Here is a 20,119-nt window from a genome sequence, read left to right on the forward strand (position 1 = left end):
CTACTCTAAGGAACATGAGCAATTCAGGATATTTTTTAACTGAGCAGGGCAGCAGAATGTAGAGCTTCCAAAGACAGCATCCCATTCTGAAGATCACAAGCATTATACTAATTGAGGTGACACTCAAATGATTTTAAATAATGAGTGTTTCATATGCAAACCGAGTAACAGCTCAAGGAAGAAAATAATTATCATAACGATTGAATAGCAATATAAAAATTGCTAACTTCATATATATTTTCATTTCACATTATTTCAGTATTTCAAAGTTACAGCATGTAAGGAGTGGAAGTATAGTACTAACTGAGCAGCAAAATTTTGCTATAAATGCAGTGCCTTGTACATTTGATGGTGACTGCAAGGACATAAATGTTTGAAACATTTTCTGATAAGGCTGTAACAAATCTCATATATCATTAGAGGTTAGTAGTACCATATGAGATCATAAATGTAATCTGTGAATCATCATACAGAAAAAAATACGTACATACGACAGGAAATGGCTTTTCAGAAAACACAAACCAAGATGACTGTGACTATCTCCACAGATCCTGAAACTGTGATGTTGTGGTAAGGAGTTATTTTAGAGATGTCTCAGAAGCAGATGGTCCCACTGTTCAAAGTTCAGCACCCAGAGATGAGAAATCATGCTCTTTCTTGAAACTGCAGTCCAGCAAACAACAAATAGTGAAAGAAACTGTCGGCCAGAAAAGGCAGGGGTCAGGGTTGCTGGCAATTCGCTGGATAGCATCAAAAAGCATTTAGCATAGGTTTTTCTTCATTAATAGCGTTGACTTTATTAACAATGTACACATATTTAAACTTCAAATCACCATCACTTAGATTAACCTGGGAACTAAAGAGCCACCTGCCAGCATCCCATACTTCCATGCTTTTGGTTTACAAAGCTCCTCATGGTGGCAAGTTTTGCATAGCAAAACCTAAAAGAAATGGAGTCATCTCAACCTGCTGTACTTCATGGTAATGTTTAATGAATGCAGGAATATTTTCTCCAAAAAATGAGAGATTTATATAACTAGGTTAAGTCCTGTCAGGTGAAATTTAAGGAGCTCCAAGCACTAGTTCATCTCCAAAAGTCATTCTGCAAGGCTCAACCCTCTCTCTCATATGAACCCAACTTCTATGACACTGCAAAGATCTGCTAGAAACACTTTCCCCCACATCTTTATGATAACTTCACAACTCTACTGTTTGAGCTGCTCTCATCTTAATTGTAACAGCTTTTATTCCTGTGACAATTGGAAAAAAAATGGCCAATTTTTCAGGATCTATTCTCAAGTCAAGTCAGTAACAGATGTTTACCTCTACCAGGTTTCTTCTTGATAATTTTTCATCAGTAGAAATTGCAGAGGGAAAACAAACCCTTCCCCCCCCCTTCTCATTCCTGCATGCTTAAAATTGTAACAGCAATATAATAACAACTAAAAATGAAAAAAGCTGATGTGTTAAAATCAGCATATCTATACATCTACAATAATTACCAGGGAGCGGAACAGGAATGAGCACAAAGCAGCTGATGAAAACCTTCCTTGTTTATGTCTGCATAGCCATTCCTTCACTTTTTCTGAGTTAATATACAGTTTGTTGGGGTTTTTTAAACCCAAACTGCATAGTTTACACATTATAAACTCATGTCTACATTTTATCCATATTGCATATATTAAAAGCAGAAGGCTGGGATGCCTCCATTAAGAAATGGTGGAAAGTCATAAATGAGTATAGAAAACATGCATTATATCAAGAGATCCCAAGCACTGGTTATTTGTGCATTATCTCAACATCATCCATTAAGTTACCATTTATGTAGTTTGGCACTAGTATAAATAATAAAAGGCCATTTATATTTATTGCTATTTTAAAATGGTAAGGACTGAAAAACTTCATGGAATGCTTTGAATATGAGAATGCTACTTGAGAGCTAGTAGAGACATGTATTTTATAGAATGGAATTCACTGTACATTCATTTACAGCTTTATGAATTCAGCTCAAGATACACATCCATTTAAAAAGCTACAAACCACATTAAAACTAAGGTAATGTAAAAAGCTGATATTTTAACCATTGCATGGAGTATTCATTCCTATGGAATTTGATATTAGCTAGTGAAATGTGTTCTTTTGGGTTTTTTTGGTTTGTTTTTGTTTTTTGTTTTTTGTTTTTTTTTTTTTTTTAAGCAGCATAAGTAAGTTATTTTTATACTTCCAGCATTACAGGCAATAAATATATCCTTCATATTATTTTAGCCCATGATCAGTTGGGTCTGCACAGAAAAATGTGTAACACACTATTTTAGGGAATAACATAATCATCAGAACAGGTAAAAGAAGAAACCCCTCTCCCACAGTTGTTTCATTACGCAGAGTTCACACAGATGCATGAAGATTTTAAAATTTTATTATTACTTTATTATTATTAAAGAAAACAAGCATTCAACATGCTCTTCCAATACCTTCCCACCTCAGAAATCTTCCTAGGCATCACAAAAGAGTTCTGAACACACCACTTAGAAAAAAATGACAAGAAATGTATTCTGTCCCACTGCTTCACTTCTATCTGGAATTTCATAAAAGACCACCAGTAGTTTTAAGTCACCTTTTTTTGCTACAGTAATACATATTGAGACTTGCTTAATACCAGCTTATTCCTCCTCATCTAGCAGCTAAGACCTGCCACACCAGGGGCAATGTGGCTGTTTTCAAAAACTAGAGGTGAGAACAAAAAACAGTAGAAGTCAGACATCCTGCCTTTCTCATATGACTATTACCAGGTGTAATAGGGAAGCCTTCTGCATCAAAAGGGAGTGTAAGAGAAACGTAGCGTTTCTGGGCCCAGAATTATTGTCCTGAAAGCTACTGAATAGGAAACGTATTTCTACAAACTCGCCACATACACAAGCACGTAAAACACAAATACTTATCTAAATTACACAGTTTATTACTATTATTATTAGTGTTGCTCAACTGTCACTAAAATTTTCATTCAGTATCCCCTATACAATAACAAACATTTAGGAGGAATGTGCATTATGCATTTATTTTGTAATAGTTGAGGGATTGATTCCTGACTGTCTTGCTGTGTGTCAAGTATTCTCAATTTGCTTTCAGGAGATGAGCGCCATCAAGGCAGTTGGTAGGTGCACACCTTGCAACATTTTATGGACTTTATTATCAGTGAGTAAGGCACATTATTGGTAACATGGGTATTTCCACAGGCTTGCTCGTTCTATCTTAAGGTTTACTAAGCATGAATCATACCATCTTTGGGGGTTTTTTTCATTGAACCACAGTAAACTTATCTCTCATTCAAACCACCAAAACACAAGAACTTTGGCAATGCTTCAGAGCACAGTTAGTTAAAATCCCAGTTGATGACCACCAACATGATACAAATTTTCAAATGCAATTTAAAAAAAAGCCATTAAATTTAGAACTTTTGCACTTTGCCCCTCACACAACCAGCTTAAAATGGTGCTCTACTTTGCAAGATGTACAAATACAGTTTTGAGAAGAAAAAACCCCCATTTGCTAACAATAGCAAGTCCAAATCTTGCAAAAAGAACATAACATAAACACTTCAAAGAGGAAAATTAAAATTCTGGCATTAAAGTAGGTTACCTAAGAGAAACCACAAGAACATGAGAAAACAAATTACTAAGTAAATACTGATCAGACATGGACACCTGTAAAACAACATAACCTTTCTGCAGGAGAGTAAGCAGCAGTGCTTCAAAATCTTCTTCAGGTAACAAGACAGTTCAGAGGAGGCTCTCAACTTCATGCAGTAGTCAAAGACATTTTAAATTTCGTAATTAATTCTACTTAGGCTTGTTCCAGTGTGAGCAAAATGTGAGAGCAACATATTTAAAATCACTGCAGGAATATTTTTTACAGTCATCCTTTTTATTACATACCCCGGTGCCAAACATCAGGTCAGGTCCCTCCACCACCTTTTTTCCCCCCTTCTGCAAAAGGTATCTGCTTATAGCTGGATATGCAGATTTTCACAAGATACAAATGGTGAAAGAATGAACAAGGAGGAATAACTATTGTGGGATCAACTTCCACCACATACAACCAAGTGAACAACCAGCCCTTTTTCATGCTCTGTAAGTCAGTCTCTTAAATTACGTTACCAACCATGTAATAGTCTATGAGTTATTTCTCATTCTCTCAACAGTTTATGCTGAAATGTTCCCAAAAATTCACATCTCAGAACTGTACAGTTCCATTATTTTAATTGATTAAATATAGATTAGCAGTGTTAGTGTAAGAAAAAAGATTTAATGGCATCATTCAAATTAAATCAAGTAAGAAAATGCTGCAATGCACTTCAGCCAAACCGTCACAAATGATATGTTATATAAATACAGACACGAGGTAGCTGGCAGCTACAAATCCACCAATTCTGGAAGCGTCAAATTTGTCTAAAAACCATAAACTGACAAATACTAATTAAACCTTTCCATTAAAAAAAAAGAACACCTAGTTTATTGCTTTCAAAGGTTCGTTCTTTACATCAGACATAGGCAAAGGCATATCAATGAAAGTTACCTGGCTGTTGATGGCTTTTGATTATATTCACTTTTCCAAAAGACCCACTAAATAAAATTTTGAATGCAAATATTTGACTCGCTCCCCATGTTACATGTTCTCACCAAAACGAACAAATGCTTGCATTTTCCATGGGGGAAAGAGAGAGGGGAAAAGGTATAATTTCCAAAAGGATAGCATTAACTACTTTCTTATGAGAAATCAGTAAGAGAAGTAAAATCAGTGTTTGCACCAGACAGAATACATTGAGAAAAACAGACCAACTACTGCAGGAGAGACAGAAAGCATTCTAGCCACAAAGACAGTAGCGTCATGGCATATGATACATAGAATGCAGATGGACATATGATGATCTGTACCACAGGTCTAATTTTTATTAAAGCTTCCTGAAGTTTCTTTTTTACATATTTCAGAAAAGGCAAAAGTGGAACAGACAAGGGGAAAAAAAAGGGAACAAGAAACATAAAAGAGGAAAAGATGCAAGAAAGCAAGAATCAAGGCAGTAACTGCAAAAGCAAGACAAAGGGCTGGGAAGTAAGACAGACTTCAGCAATGGGGTCTGAAAACTGCTCAGAGGTCAAGTACGCAAAATGAAAGTTATGCTCATTTCTCAAAAGAATCTGGAGGGGAGATGGGTAAGCAAGGGTTTCCTGGTTTTATTTTGGGGTTGTTGGGGTTTTTTTGAAGTGTGTATATATATATATATACACACAGACAGAGTGCGAACTTGTCTAAAGAAGTGATACTATAGATGACAGAAGTTATTCCCCTGCAACAAATAGAATACCTTGACCTCTCAAGTAAACTAAGCATACAAAAGTGGTAAGAATAAAAGGTGCATGTAAAACCAGCAGCAATATTATGTTTGGCTTTTCACTACTTCTGCAAGTTACTGTACATATATTACATCACTATTATAGAAATGGCACAGCCTCAGACACTTTCCACATTTTATTTACATTTTAAGACTAACTTTAATCTCAATCACATATCCATACATTTCCTTTGTTTCACTAAAACTTAAATGCATGGTTTATTAGAACAAAGACTGTAAACAAATATTTGCCATGTCCGATACATGTAACACACAGGAGCTGCTTAACAGAAATTAATCCCCCCCATTTTATAAATACAGGTATCAAAACAATCCTGAACATACTTTGTGACACTACTAGTAGTCGGCACCCACACCCTTGCAAAATTAAACAAGATGAGCAACGGTATTCACTGTACCTGCTACTTTAAAACAAATTTAACTGCAGCTCTTTTACTAAGCAAGATGGATAAAGCATGCCATTTATATTTTGCCTTCTCAAGAGATTATTTTCAGAAACATATATTATTCCACAGCATCCTGACACTTTCTGTCATGCTTTCATCTTGTAAAACCTGAATTCCAATTTTAGGCTATTTCAGGCTTATGCTTAAATGCAGTGCCTCAGTAAGAGAAAAAAATAATTGTGCTGCCTTTTTCTCCCATAGTGCCTGAAAACATATTGGGCATACATATATTATATATATTCTTACAAATGTCCAGGTCATGTATACCAGCTGAAATTCTTTTAATGTGTGGGTGTTTGCATTGTGAGATTTAATCAAGACATTAACATGAGTAGAAGGTTGTTGTTTTAAGACAGAAGTTTGAGAATCAGCTAAAATTAATTGTTGTAAGTTTGTCCCTCTGGAGGTTGTGGAAGCTTCATATTTTCTTTGGACATCATTAGACGTCTTAGCTCTTGAAGTACAACTTTAATGCTATAAGAATTTTGCCATTTTGCTAACACTGGTATGCTCCGTGCATCCACCTGGAAAAAGAAGAGAGAGTTGTAAGTTATGATGAAATGAAACATCTCTACATAAATAACTGCTATTCACCTAGTTGTTCTAAGAAAGGGTCTAAGCATTCCCTGACAGTTTCTCTGTGGCATAAAGTCCCTGTGTTCATAATATATTTTAAGGAAAACAATCATATACTTACGCACAGATACAGATTCTGCAATAAAATCCATGCAGGTGGACCCTTCCATCTGCGCTGATACTAATATTAGTGAGAAGGAAAGGGGTGGGGGGAGAGGAGGAGATCAGCCAACTGTTCACTGCAAAACTGGAGCCGTTATCTTGTAAAATATATTAATCTGTTTCAAATTATCCCCCAAAAAAGAAAAAAATAATCACCTTCATTATGCCAATATATACACTTGGGTTTTCCTCAGTTCTTTAAAAGAACCTGTCACACAAGAGTCCATAGAATACCTTTCTAAAGGAAAACTTCCCTTGTTTTTCCCTTGCTACAAGTATCATTAGTGATTTATTTCACATCAATATTACATGATGCTTCTGATACATTAAGAGTCACTACATACACTAAGAAATGGCTTGAAATACTGGAACAACTGATTCATAATGTTTGGACATTTTTTAGTTCTTTGCATCCTTCTTACAGTAAGTCATCTTACGGAGCTGTGAAGATTACTGTACATCACTTACCAATTTGAATATGAACTGAAAGGAAAGGACATGGGACTTCTCCTATGCGTTTATAAAACCTGTGGGACAATTTACACAATTATATTATAACAGGGAGTTTTCCATAGGAAAGTCAGCAATTGAAAGTCAGCTTGGGAATTGTTTTGGCAGCAGGTAACTGCTGGCCACCCAGCCCCTGCAAGGAGGAACTTAAGAAGACAGAGGGGGCTACAGCTGTACAACTGCAAAGCAGGCCAGTGGGCAGGAACAGGGCTATTGCACGCTACTAAACTCCATTGGCAGAGTAGCACAAGCAGCCCACATGGCTATAAAAGTGCTGAAAACCACTGCTTTATGATTTAGTCAGCACAAAACATCAAGAAGTTTCTTATCCCACCTTATTTAGGGCAAACAAAGGAAAAACAACACTGGAATCAGAAATAAGAACGTTAGCACAGATGGTTTATTTCTAGATTGTTTGAAGTGAGGCTGTCTGTTTTCAGAACAACAAATGAGACTAAACCTTTTCGTAGGAGGAAACAGGCCAAGGTTTAACAACATGCTGGCTTGGGCAGCAATACTAACCCAAAAGACTTCTGCTCTCTCTCACTAGGCACTTGTTCCTTTAACAGCCCTACTGCTCATCAGTTTAGGTGAACCATGAAATCTATGTGGAGCTACTTTCTGACCTGAACTGATAGAATCCCCCAAGCTTAAAACCCAAAACCAGAAACAAGAACAAGGAAAGAAGTCCCTAAGCAGGATCCTTCATCCAATTCACAGCTCAGCACTATAAGCATTTCTCTTCACACAAATAATGTTCTGCTCAGAGTTGAGAACCCCTTAAAGTCAGTAGAGCTGCCAAAGACTGCATAGCATCAAACCACAGTATAAAAGCAGTCAGATTATTTAATAACTACTGCAAACATTAATAAATTAGAAAAAAAAAGCATCAGAAGGAAAGCTCCATTACACAGAAAGATCATGCCAGTTTAAAATACGTATGAGTGTATGAGCTAATACAGAAAGGTTTTGAAAGTAACACTGGTCAGACCATCACTCTAATTCCTGGACTACTACTACTATTTTAAAGGGGTATTTGGTTTAATGTGGTAGATAAGAGGCAATGTCAGAGTAGAATAATCTTTGCAACTGGAAAACAAGTTCTCTTTTCTTAAAAAGCAGACTATTAGATAAAATCACCAGTGAGTAAAAGGTAAATTCTGATAAAAGATCACCCATGTTATCAAGTAGCAGCTTAAGTAATGCATCATTTAGCCTGAATCTTTGTTCTGAGGTACCAAGCTCTTAAAGAACTCTTCCTCTCCAATCCTTCTAGATAAGGTTAAAGAACACTCCAGTGTTTCTATTCAACAAACTGGACCTAGCAAACTAGGGAAAACATTAATCCTTTTTGTAAGTTACAAAAGTAAATATCACAGTACTCAAAATTGTCTTCCAGATAGAAAATGCCATGAGACATGTAGAGACTACCATTTTCCCTCATGGGATCCCACAGAAAGAAGAAAAACTTCATGGTGGTTAAGTATCACAATAACAAAAGATACAAGGGCTCAGTTCTTATGTTCACTTAGCATACCCCCTGAAAAAATAGGGTGGAAAGAAGCCACAGTAAATGACTATCAAGGACCAGGTAATGGCTGCAACAGAAGACTCCCAACCAGGAAAGATGTGCACTTGGGGGTGGAAGCCCATATGATAATAAACTGGTTTAAAAGACCACTGGTAAACCAACATGGGTAAGAAGGAAAAAGTAGTTTTAATAGTTTTTCTCAGTAGGTTTGAGAAAGAAAACTAATACAGTAATCTGTTCAAAGACTGGGTTAGTAAAAAAACCTCTGGAAAGGCAGTTGCTCTGGAATTCTTCCTTCTCCTTGCTTCTCCTCAACTTTGCCTTTGCAGGCCCTCTTGAGTCTGGAGATCTGCCTCATTTACAGCACATCGCAGCCAGTCACCAGTGCTGTTCAAACAATGCAATTCTACATACACCAGCTGTACTGGGATATGAGACCTGATTGCTTAAAAGTAAGCTCCTCCAGCTTTTCTTTCTTAGCTGGGAATTTTTAACAACAAACTCACAGACTGTAAACTCTGCTTTAAGTGTTATGAATGTTTTCTGACTACAGACTGCTGCAACATGACATTTTTGTTGCTGTTTATTTCAAGTCTCTTTTCTGCAAGTCGCCGACTTTTTTCATGACATCTTCCAGCAGTAAAGATTTTGGCTCAGGTTCTGTTTCCTGTGTGCAGAATTTATTTCCAAGTTAGTGCACAATAAATTCACTTTCTGAAGAACAATGATAGAATATTTGGAAGAATGATGCAAATTATGCTCAAATCACAAAACAGTGGGGTAAGATTCAAGTATGCATTCTGGAACAATGGGAGAAATTTCAAGGCCACGTAAAAGCTAATTAAGCTGAAAACTGCAACCTGAAGACTATTTTATTCTGGGGGTACACCACTGTAAATCCTTAAACAATAGCAAGAGAAGCAATATGTATAATTCTTAATTTTTTCTAAACAATTGGAATTATTTTACACAATGATGAAAAACATTAAGTGTCTATAACATTCCTAATACATTAACTTCGAGAAATAGCAAACTGCTTAGTCTACAATAAACATACTCAAGGCAATAACTGAAGAATATATAGGTTTATAGCTGACAGAGTCTCAAGTGAGTTAAAGGAAACAAGTATTTCCAGCTGTAAATGGTATCTAAATGAACAGAAGTGATTGCAAATCCTGTAAGATAGACTACAGAAGAGCTCTCTTAGAGATGCAAAAATCAGATATGCTCAAAAGTCCATGGGAAAACAAAAAGCATGTCAGAATGCAACCTGTGTTTTATCAATACAGGGTACACAAGTCTCCAAAAGGAAAGACCCAGCAGCACTGAGAGTGATAAAATACAGTTTCACAACACCAATGCCATTAGCACATAAAGGCATTTTGTCCAGCCCTGTGTAAGTGGTTGGACTGAGAGTACTCTAATTCTGTATACACAGTAACTCCACAGGGAAACTGGAAAGCATAAAACCACAAAAACTAACTTGCAGATAAGAAAAGGAAGACAATTTAAAAGAGCACCTAAGTAGTCTTTTGAGATAAAAAACTGCTGAAGTAGCCCTCTCCTTTCCTGCACTAAATGTACTGAACAGTGATCTCTGGAATCCCTGACATGTGCTGCTGATGGAAATGTTACTTACAAGCAAAACAGAGGTTTCAGAATAACCAGAGAGTCAATAAACTTGCAAGCATGAGTATCGATAGATTCATTGCACATGTGCAGTTTCCATGCAAAGCATATAGGGTCTTGTAAGTCAAGCAGGTTGAGAACCACTGCCAACAAGGCAGTATAAGACTAGCTTCCTTAGGACCCCTTGTAACTCTAGTACATATCCATCCCCCCCTCCACTGTTTACACTCCAACTCAAGAGAAATTATCACCCTCTAAACTCACGCTGGAGGCCCTACTTTTCCTCAGGTGTTAACTGGCACACATCTCCTGTAAAGTGTACCTTAACAATGTTACAGATGTTTTGAGTAGTATGATAATATTGCTATGACGTATGATTTTGTCTGCTGTTTATCTCAGGACTCTCTTCTGCAAGCCACCAACCTTCTCATGACATCTATAATCAACGTGACAAGAAGCCGCCTATATGTCAAAAAACAGGGTTCATGCAGAAGCATGGGTAGTAAAGCTTGTCTGAGGATGAAACATTGTCATTTATTCAAAGAATGCAGCAAACCACCTGTGATCTATTAAATGAAAGGCGATCAAAGAGTGGGAGAGCAACTTGGAAGAAATAAGAAGGAATTAAACCAGGAAGCAGCAACACGAACTGTTCCAGGATGCTGAACATGTCCCCGGTTTATCTGATAGATTCTAGTGAGCACAACAGCACTAAATAAGCTAAAACGCATGACACCGGGATAATGGGCGCATTAAAAATTACATAATAAATGCATTTTAAATGCATTAGTTATGAAGACTGTTTTCATTAAATATACTATCTAGTCCTATTTAAATCCATTTAAAAAATAAGTTACGCATCTGCATAGCAAATCCTTCAGAAGATACTAGTTTATAGAACTGTTGGGGAAAAACTGAATGAAGGTTTTGTATAAGATTATAAGCTTATTAAAATCAAATTTTCCTGTAGTAATGACCGGATTTTCACGCTGCTTTTAAAAACACCACGTGGATTTCCTGCCACAGTATTCACCCTGTTCCTCAGCAAACTCAGAGAGTGTACACTTCTCCAAACAGAAGATAAAGCCAAGTGGCTTGGTAAAGATGAGCCTGCAAGGCTCTGCAGGTCTGAGATTTTGCTTCCGGAAGCCAACACCTACGCTCGCAGACATGCATAGGTGAAGCAACAAGAGCATACTTCTTTACTGATTCAGAATCATCTGACTCGCCTCTAAATATTACCTTAATCCAATTGCTTTGCATTCACTAAAGACAAACATACATTCAGACAAGTGTAATATATTACTGTATTTCCTGCTGATATATACATATACCACTGTAAATGCAAGACAGCTCATGCCTCTTCCCTGAGCCATTTGGTACCTCCAACTTACTCACAGGATTTGCACACCTCCTATGAGAACAGGCTGAGAGAATTGGGGCTGTTCAGCCTGGAGAAGAGAAGGGTCTGGGCAGACCTTAGAGCACCTTCCAGTACCTAAAGGGGGGCTGATAATAAACCTGGAGAGGGACTTTTTACAAGAGCTTGTAGGGATAGGACAAGGGGGAAAAGCTTTAAGCTGAAAGAGGGGAGAATTAGATTAGACATTAGGAAGAACTTTTTTACTGTGAGGGTAGTGAGGCACTGGCACAGGTTGCCCAGAGAAGCTGTGGCTGCCCCATCCCTGGCAGTGTTCAAGGCCAGGCTGGACGGGGCTTGGAGCAACATGGTCTAGTGGAAGGTGTCCCTGCCCATGGCAAGGGGTTGGAACTAGATGAGCTTTAAGGTCCCTTCCAACCCAAACCATTCTATGAGTCTATGATTGAAGTACCTAGTGAATAATTGCATAACAAACTTACTTGAGCTGCTGCCGCTGCTCATGTATATGAGCTCATCACACCGTAAGTGTGGAATCAATGAAAGTAACTTACTGCAAATTGATATTTAAAAGTGATTACCATCTGTATCAAAAGATTTTAATGCTGAAGCCCTGAATCACCTTGGATTTGAATAAATTCAGTATAAAAAAAAAAAAAAAAAGAGCTTAAATACATTGGTTCGTTACAGGTAAATTACTACATCCTAAGTAAAACTCTTCAGAAATAACCTCCATTTTTAATTAACAGAAACATCAGATAAAGTTTGTAATACTCCTATTACAGTATGAATCTAATCCCCTTTTATAAGTGTATTACAAGGGAAATACCTACATACAACTTAAAAAACTTTTTTTCTGTTCAAAACTAAAATCTTCAGCTTCATTTAAAAGAAACTGGTTTAATACTATAAATAATGTTTGTCTCATTGATAAGCCACTAAGAACCACTAACATACTGTAAATACCTAAAGGTGTGAGGTAGTAGGCAACCCATTTTTTTTTTTTCTATACCAGTACTTACACTGTAAAATTTAAATACGAAAGCTTTGTCCAACAAGCATATTCCTCACCTGGGTTTTTCACAGAAATTTATAACACAGATTAGCAACGTGGTTGATCTTACCATTTCAACTTACCATTCCATTGGAATTATTTATTCCATTCATATTAATTTTAGTTACAAATCTAACTGTAGGAGGTGCTTCTGGATATTTAGGTCCACACTCTACTTTCAGACTGTATATTCTGTTTTCATAGTTTGTCTAGAAAGCAAAAAGACAGACTAATGCATTTCACTGAAAGCTGAATATTAATAAATATTAAAAAAACTACAAACAAATTAACACAAAGAGGAATAAAGATTAAGAAATATTAAATAATTATAAATCTGTTAATATTACATACCAATTGATGGTCTTGGACTACTGATCGATATTCCACTGGTTTGGTTATATTGATTATTTGATGAGTATGTATAAGCTACACTACTTATTGACTATACCATACAAAAGTTCGAGTAGAATACAATTCTTTTTTCAATTCACATTACCTCTTACCCTTCCTAGCCACCTGCATTCCCAAAACAACTTTGGGGAGCTGAACAACTTTCAGCAGCATTCCCAAAACAACTTTCAGCAGGGAGCTGAAAGAAATTCAATAATCTTTAGGAAAATGACTGCCTTTCCCTGTAAAAAAAATACGTAACACTGCAAAGAATTGGAAATGGAGAAAGACAAAGATGCTAATAACCAAAAAGTTAAGACACAACTACGAACAAGATGAAAACAGTATTTTCAAAAAACATGTTCTGGAAGTAATTAACACTCCACAAGGTATCTAAGACTTCCATAGCTGAGGATTGCTTGGTTTATGAGAAGATTTATGAACTCTGGACAGTGAAATGATAGCTAGCTTGCAGAAGATGTCACCCCAGAGTGACCACAGAACAGATCATTCTAAGTACAAATATATTTTGAGAAAGTCCATCTTCTTTTAATCTTTTCAAGTGGGCCATGCACAATAAAAACTATCAGTGGCTTTGCTAGTCACTGCCTCTCTGCTCCAAAAAGAAGATAAACCCAGTTTCTACACCTGTCTTTCCACTGGCACAACAGGTACAGCTAATGTGAACCAACAGCAGTAATGTGCCTCTGAACTTTCCAGCAGCACCATCTCTAAGCTGTTTTGCATCAGCCAGCTGCCATTCTCTCCAAGCAGAAGTATCAATCACACAGTTATCAAATGACAGTCTACTCTGTGGTCAATTTAAAAGGCAGAGTGGAAATCAGACTACTGAAGCACTCTAACTGTATCCTATAATTTCAAGAAGCCACACAGACTGAACAGCAAGTGGGTCAGAAAGAAACAAGGCAACATAGGACATTCTTTGTTAGAAAAAAGGTTTTCTATTATTCTTTCCCATTAAAAGCTGAAGGCCCAGTAAAAGTAATCTTGTCCTGCTACAGGTAACATAGCTGCTACCACAGCAAGAAAACACAGTAACAAAAATTCTCACTATTCACTCAGATAAAACCATTTACTTGCACACAGAGGGATGCCGTCAGTTACAGTGGAAATAGGCCAAAATGTATATACACTGCTCACGACTCTGAAAAACCCTAAGGAACAGCACTCCTCCTCACTCCGTTATTTCCTATCCGGGTGTCTTCTCAATTTTGCTCAGTTTTTCAAGCCCCATTTGTCCTGGGTTCAGCTACAGCAGTCATTTTTTCTCCTTCTTAGCAGCTTGTGCAGTGCTGTGTTTTTGACTTTCAGCCTTGGAACAACGCTGATAACACCGATGTTTTTAGCTGTTGCTAAGTAATGTTTACTCCGACCAAGGACTTTCTCAGTCTCATGCTCTGCCAAGGAGGAGAGGAAGCAGGGAGGAAGCAGAGACAAGACGCCTGACCCAAACTGGCCAAAGGGGTATTCCATACCATGGCACGTCATGTCAAGTATATAAACCAGGGGGAGTTACTCGGAAGGCCCAGATCGCTGCTCAGGTCGGGCTGGGTATCGGTCGGCAGGTGGTGAGCAATTGTATCCTCTCCCCTTGTTATTCCCCTTGTCATTACTATTATTGGTGGTAGCAGTAGTGGTTTTGTATTATACCTTAGTTGCTGGACTGCTCTTATCTCAACCCGTGGAAGTTACATTCTTCTGATTCTCGTCCCCCTCCCTCCGGGAGCGGGGCGAGGAACAAGGCAGGGAGTGAGCGAGCGGCTGCGTGGTTCCGAGTTACCGGCTGGGCTCAAACCACGGCACTGTTTTACTGCCAGCCAACCCTCCCAGGCCAGTTCCCCCAAAAAGCCTAAAAACCTGTTTCTGGGGGGTGAGGGAGGGGGTGGGTAAGAAAGATTTTTCCTTTAATCCAAAACAAATCTTCCCCTCTTCCCTCCACACTGGTTCACCTTTCAATGAAGCAAGACAAAAAAACTGATAGTGAACTTTTGCACAGCTCTAGAGAAGCCATGTATGCAAAGAACTTCATGCTGTGGACAGTATTAGCAACTTTCTCTGTGTTCTGCCTAGCTGCACACTGCCTACCTAACTCAGCCAATTCCAAACCCACCCATCTTCTACAAACCCTGAAAATGGATATGCAATTCTTCTCAAGGTGCCGTTACTGGCCTGGGAGAGGGTGTCCTTCACTTTACAATGACCACATACTGCAGCGCATTTTATTAGCAAGACTGCAAGTCTCTGAAATGGCCCAAAATATTACTTGCATGCACTCTTTCACATAAAGCAAATAAAATGACAGCAATATAAATAGGCTAGAATTAGAAGCATCCCAGGTTGGTTGGGTTTTTTTAAAAATGTATGGGCTGCTACATGATGATCACTCCCTTCAAAGATGTGTTAGGCATCTACCTTAGGCTGAACCAGAAACCAGTCACAGGCAGTTCTGAAGGCTCTTTGGAGAGTCAGAGACACTACTTAGGTCACATTTGAAAATCGTTTTCAAAACCCATAAAACCTCAAACTTTCTTCAAAAAAGTATTTAAACACTGATTCCACAGAAGCTAGTATCCAAAGCATTATGCTTACATTTGAAATTGGTTCTCTCTCAAATGCACCCAAATTTTAGGAGCTCAGCACAATTATGCAGATGTTCCAAACAGCCTGCTGCCAGCTGTGACTAACTCTGACTTCCAAAAGGAGCTCGAATTATACTGAACCTCGAACTCTCTTATTCTGAAAGACATTATCTGAGGCTAAGATCTGATCTCAGTTCTTGTCTTGGATAGTTCTTCGAATAAGCCCTGCAGCACTGAATGACACACAGGATAGTAACCTCACATTAGCAGTGAAAGACATAGGCTAACTTAGAGCTACTTGAAGTATATTCATTCAAGTTCTCATTTAAACAGTGATCTTTTGTATCACATATTGTAACTCATGAGAAAGTGTGCACAAAAGTCAAGCGTATATTCATCTCTGATGAGGCTGATACTCAGACACAAGAGATGATCACTTCTCTTGCAGGTTTTATCAGTCTAGGTAACATCCTACAGAACTTAAAAGATCAGAAGGATATGAACTTTGTGTATATATTTTATCTCATTAGAGGTAATTAAAAACTGCTTGGTCTTTAGGCATGATTCAACTGAAATGCAAAAACTGCTAGACTGAAAGACTATTTGATAAAACTTGTGAAAGTTGAAAATATATTGCCAGTTTACTACAGAACTGAAATCACTAGGCACATATGATAAACCGTGGAAAGACAGTTACGCTGCTTACTGTACAATCATTGTACACTTACGCTAAATAATAGTAGAAACACAGACAATATATTCTTAACTCAGTCAGAAGTCTCAAATCACAACTGGCTCATAGAGACAGCTGCAGATACATGTACTATGGGAGGCTAGACTGAAAACACTAACGCGCCAGGAAGTGATGAATTCTAACATGAATATACAGTGTTTCTACAACGTCATACATTGAATTTTAACCAATTTCTTTACACTGTATAACAGTGACTTTTTTTTTTTTTTGCATTTTGTATTGCCTACAAACTTACAAACATTTTGATTCACGACACTTACCCTCGGTGGCCCAATAATCATTCCTGTCCATCTGGTGAGTGTCATATCTTCATCATCTTCAAGGCCCCAGCTCACTGTACCATCACCTACTCCTTTCTGCCCTTCTTCAAGTTCTTCCAACAAGCGAAAATTACGAGGTACTTTAACTATAGAAAAGGGAAGAATGTAATTAATACTGCTCACATGAAGGAAAAGGTAAGCAATTTCAATGCTTTTATATGTTATTCACTAGCAAATGCTAAATATACTCTCAAAGCCAAACAACTACTTCCTGCATGAATTTATTTAGCACTCAAATTGTTTTGAAGCAACTAACCACTTCACCAGAAGCTAGTTACTACCAAGTGATAGCAATACAAACTATAAAAAACAAGAAAGATCTTAGCTTGAGATGGCTTAATTTAGATTCTCTTTCCCAAGCTCAGTGCTGTTTAAAGCCAGTATATTTCAAAATCAAGACACTGTCTGTCAAATTCTACTCAACTAAAATCTACATAAAATTGATATAGCAAATTCCAAAAATGAAGAATGCAACATTTAACACAAATTATCTTAATAAATGTAAACTGTACGAGAAAGATTGAAAGTTTTCATTTCAATCCTTTTCACTTGATTTAAAAAAACCCTTTAATATATGAAAACAAATTAAAAATCAAGTCTTCTTAAGCTAGGGATTATTATTCCCACTTAACAGAGGAAAAAAAAAAGCACAGAAACACTGATTAAGTTGTAAAAAGAGATAATGACATATTGACAACAGAATGTGAAGATGTACTGCCTCTAATGAGAGCCAAGCAATATTCGCTTACCGAACTCTAATTACTGGATTTTTATTATTATACATGAAAACAGACAGACATTGACAGGTATTAAACAGCTTTGTATCACAGAAGCTAAAATGGTATTTCAGCACTGATGAGGGGAACAAAGTTAATTAACACTTGTACATGCCATCATGGTATGCGTTCATTTTCAAATAAAACACGCACAATGATGTAGTAACAATATTACAACACAATACTACTTCCAACCTGTTATACCTGCTTAGAGCTATAGGGTTTTCCATGATTTTTACTAGAGATTCTTTCTCATACAGGTCGTCTAGAAAACTAAAACTCTAAGACTGGTACCTACAAAGTTGTTAGCAAGGAATACATACTACGCAAGTTTGAAAATGATATGGGGTTAGGGTGTCAAAGAAAAATGTTTTTCTTAACAGTTACTTAGTTACTGGGATTTCATTCATAGTCACTTGGGTATTACATTACCCTAGTCTGCATTCCAAGCTGTCTCTATGCAAAAAAATTAAGTCCAATATTATACAGTATGATTATTTAGTGAATAGGTATGCATAAGGACCAGCATAGATAAACATACCCTTCAGAAACTATTCAAATAGCTTATCTTACATAACTATGATTTCTCTTAAACTGTGCTCAAAACGATGTTGGGCTTTTTTTTTTAAATAACACAGACTAGGGAGAGGCTCCTAAAAATTGCAGAAGCAATGTCTCTGAGTTCTCCATATTCCCAGAGAAAAGCATTAAGAGTATAGCATCAGGACACCGCAAGGAAATTAAATCAGTCATGTATGGCCTCACCTTCCTTCTTGCTTTGGTATTGCAACTCATCTGAGCCCATAATGAGCTACTTCAGCTTGCTAACTGAGCACAAAATTATACATTTTGGTTAGTCTCCTGACAGCTTAACAAACCAGCCCAGCTCACAGAGAGATCTGACAAGTACTAGCATGAAAGTGCAACCATGGCAGCAAAAATTCAGACAACTTCAATGTAAAAATACAATGTTTTTGTGGAGTTAAACTACTTGGGAAGCTTATTTGCACAGGTAAGAGTTCACATACGACTGACTGAAAGTACTAGCACAGTACACAAGTGAGCAGATCACTTCTCAATACTTTAGCATAGATCCTTCTGAAAAGTTTCACTGAAACTCATTTGCCCATTCCTCTGGTTCCATCCTGACTTGTTATTAACATTATATCTGTACATTTACATATCTACGTATACCAGCAAAAGGGTAATGCTAATCTTTAAAACAAACAGACAAACAAAAATTTAAACCAGCAGAATAAACTTCCATTAAATGTCTTGGTTTGCATTATATGACTGAATAGCTTCTGATTGGTACCCAGAGCCTTAAACAAAACAAACCCACAAGCAACTCCCACCCCCAAATCCCATGTACTTTACCATCCAAACATCATGTTAAGACTTTTCCAGTGGCTTAAAGCCATGACTGCTCACCACCTGTCAACTGATACCCAGCCCGACCCGAGCAGTGATCAGTCCCTTCCAGGTAACTCCCCCCCGTTTATATACTGGGCATGACGTGCTGTGGTATGGAATACCCCTTTGGCTAGTTTGGGTCAGGTGTCCTGTCTCTGCTCCCTCCCAGTTTCTCATGCCCCTCCTCACTAGCAGGGCATGAGAGGCTGAAAAGCCCTTGATCAGAGTAATCAGTGCTCAGCAACAACTAAAACATGTGTGTGTTATCAGCATTGATCTCAGACTAAAGCCAAAACACAAGCACTTCACCAGCTACTAGGAAGAAAATTAACTCTATCCCAGCCAAAACCAGGACAAAACTGAACCAAAACAAAAAAAGCCCTTACCTTTACAATTACAGTCTTAGAAGCTATCAACAAAATGAACTGGAATGCTAATGCCGTCCTGAGTGTCCACTTGGGCACACTACTGCACTCCACGTTTGCTTTGGTCATGCCATAACCTTTACATAATACCTTTCTAACTAGCTTGAAGAACGGAATACATTACAGCATTGCACCTTCTTTCCAGTAAAACAACAGCAAGCACTTCTATGTAGAAGATCAGGTAATGATGGTCTCACTCTTCTGCAAATTAGGTTTGCTTCTAGTACAAGGTAAAAAAATCTTGTTCTTCTCACTATTTCACATATTCCAGGAGGCACAGTCTAAACTGTGTGTTAATGGTGCATACACAACTTGCAGTTTTGTCTTTAATCCAGACAACAAAATTCATCAAACATTTGCTAAAAACTCTGAAATATTCCTCGACAGAATCTGAGTAAGAATTAATATTTCATTTGCAGAATTTGGACAATGAAACAACATCCTTCTCTTCTAGTGTGCAGCTCATAAGGAACAGGAGATAACAGAAACCACCACCATTCTTTAGCTGACTACCAAATCTCAGGTGTACCTTCTGGAACACGTAGTGGCAATTGAAGAGAGAAACGCCTCCAGCCTTTCACGACCGTGGGCCTGACAAATATTGTTGTCCCCAATTCCACTTGCTGATGGGACCACTAACCATCTTCAGACAAGTGCAGACAGGTTGCTTTTACTGCCTGTAGCAGGCACCCCCCAGCTAAAACCTCTCTCTTTCAAGTGAATGGGATTAAAGCAGTCATTCAATTTT

The 20,119-nt window shown here is 37.6% G+C and overlaps 1 protein-coding gene across 2 annotated transcripts in view; it reads right to left on the bottom strand.

Moving 5' to 3' along the window:
* Window positions 1–4,282: 4,282 nt before the first annotated feature.
* The window catches only part of UBE2V2 (ubiquitin conjugating enzyme E2 V2), a 29,673-nt gene continuing 13,836 nt past the window's right edge, over window positions 4,283–20,119 (bottom strand). Inside the window, exons 1-4 of one of the 2 annotated variants that reach the window (XM_030490500.1) lie at window positions 19,333–19,353; window positions 16,698–16,843; window positions 12,777–12,902; window positions 4,283–6,377 (exon numbers count right to left, since the gene is read on the bottom strand). In XM_030490500.1, coding sequence (XP_030346360.1) covers window positions 6,231–6,377; window positions 12,777–12,902; window positions 16,698–16,742 — 318 coding nt within the window. In that variant the 5' untranslated portion in view covers window positions 16,743–16,843; window positions 19,333–19,353 and the 3' untranslated portion in view covers window positions 4,283–6,230. Of the gene's footprint in view, window positions 6,378–12,776; window positions 12,903–16,697; window positions 16,844–19,332; window positions 19,354–20,119 lie in introns of those variants that run through there. The other variant, XM_030490491.1, reaches the window with a different exon arrangement.

Source organism: Strigops habroptila, chromosome 1, assembly GCF_004027225.2.
Source record: "Strigops habroptila isolate Jane chromosome 1, bStrHab1.2.pri, whole genome shotgun sequence".
Classification (NCBI taxonomy): Eukaryota; Metazoa; Chordata; class Aves; order Psittaciformes; family Psittacidae; genus Strigops; species Strigops habroptila.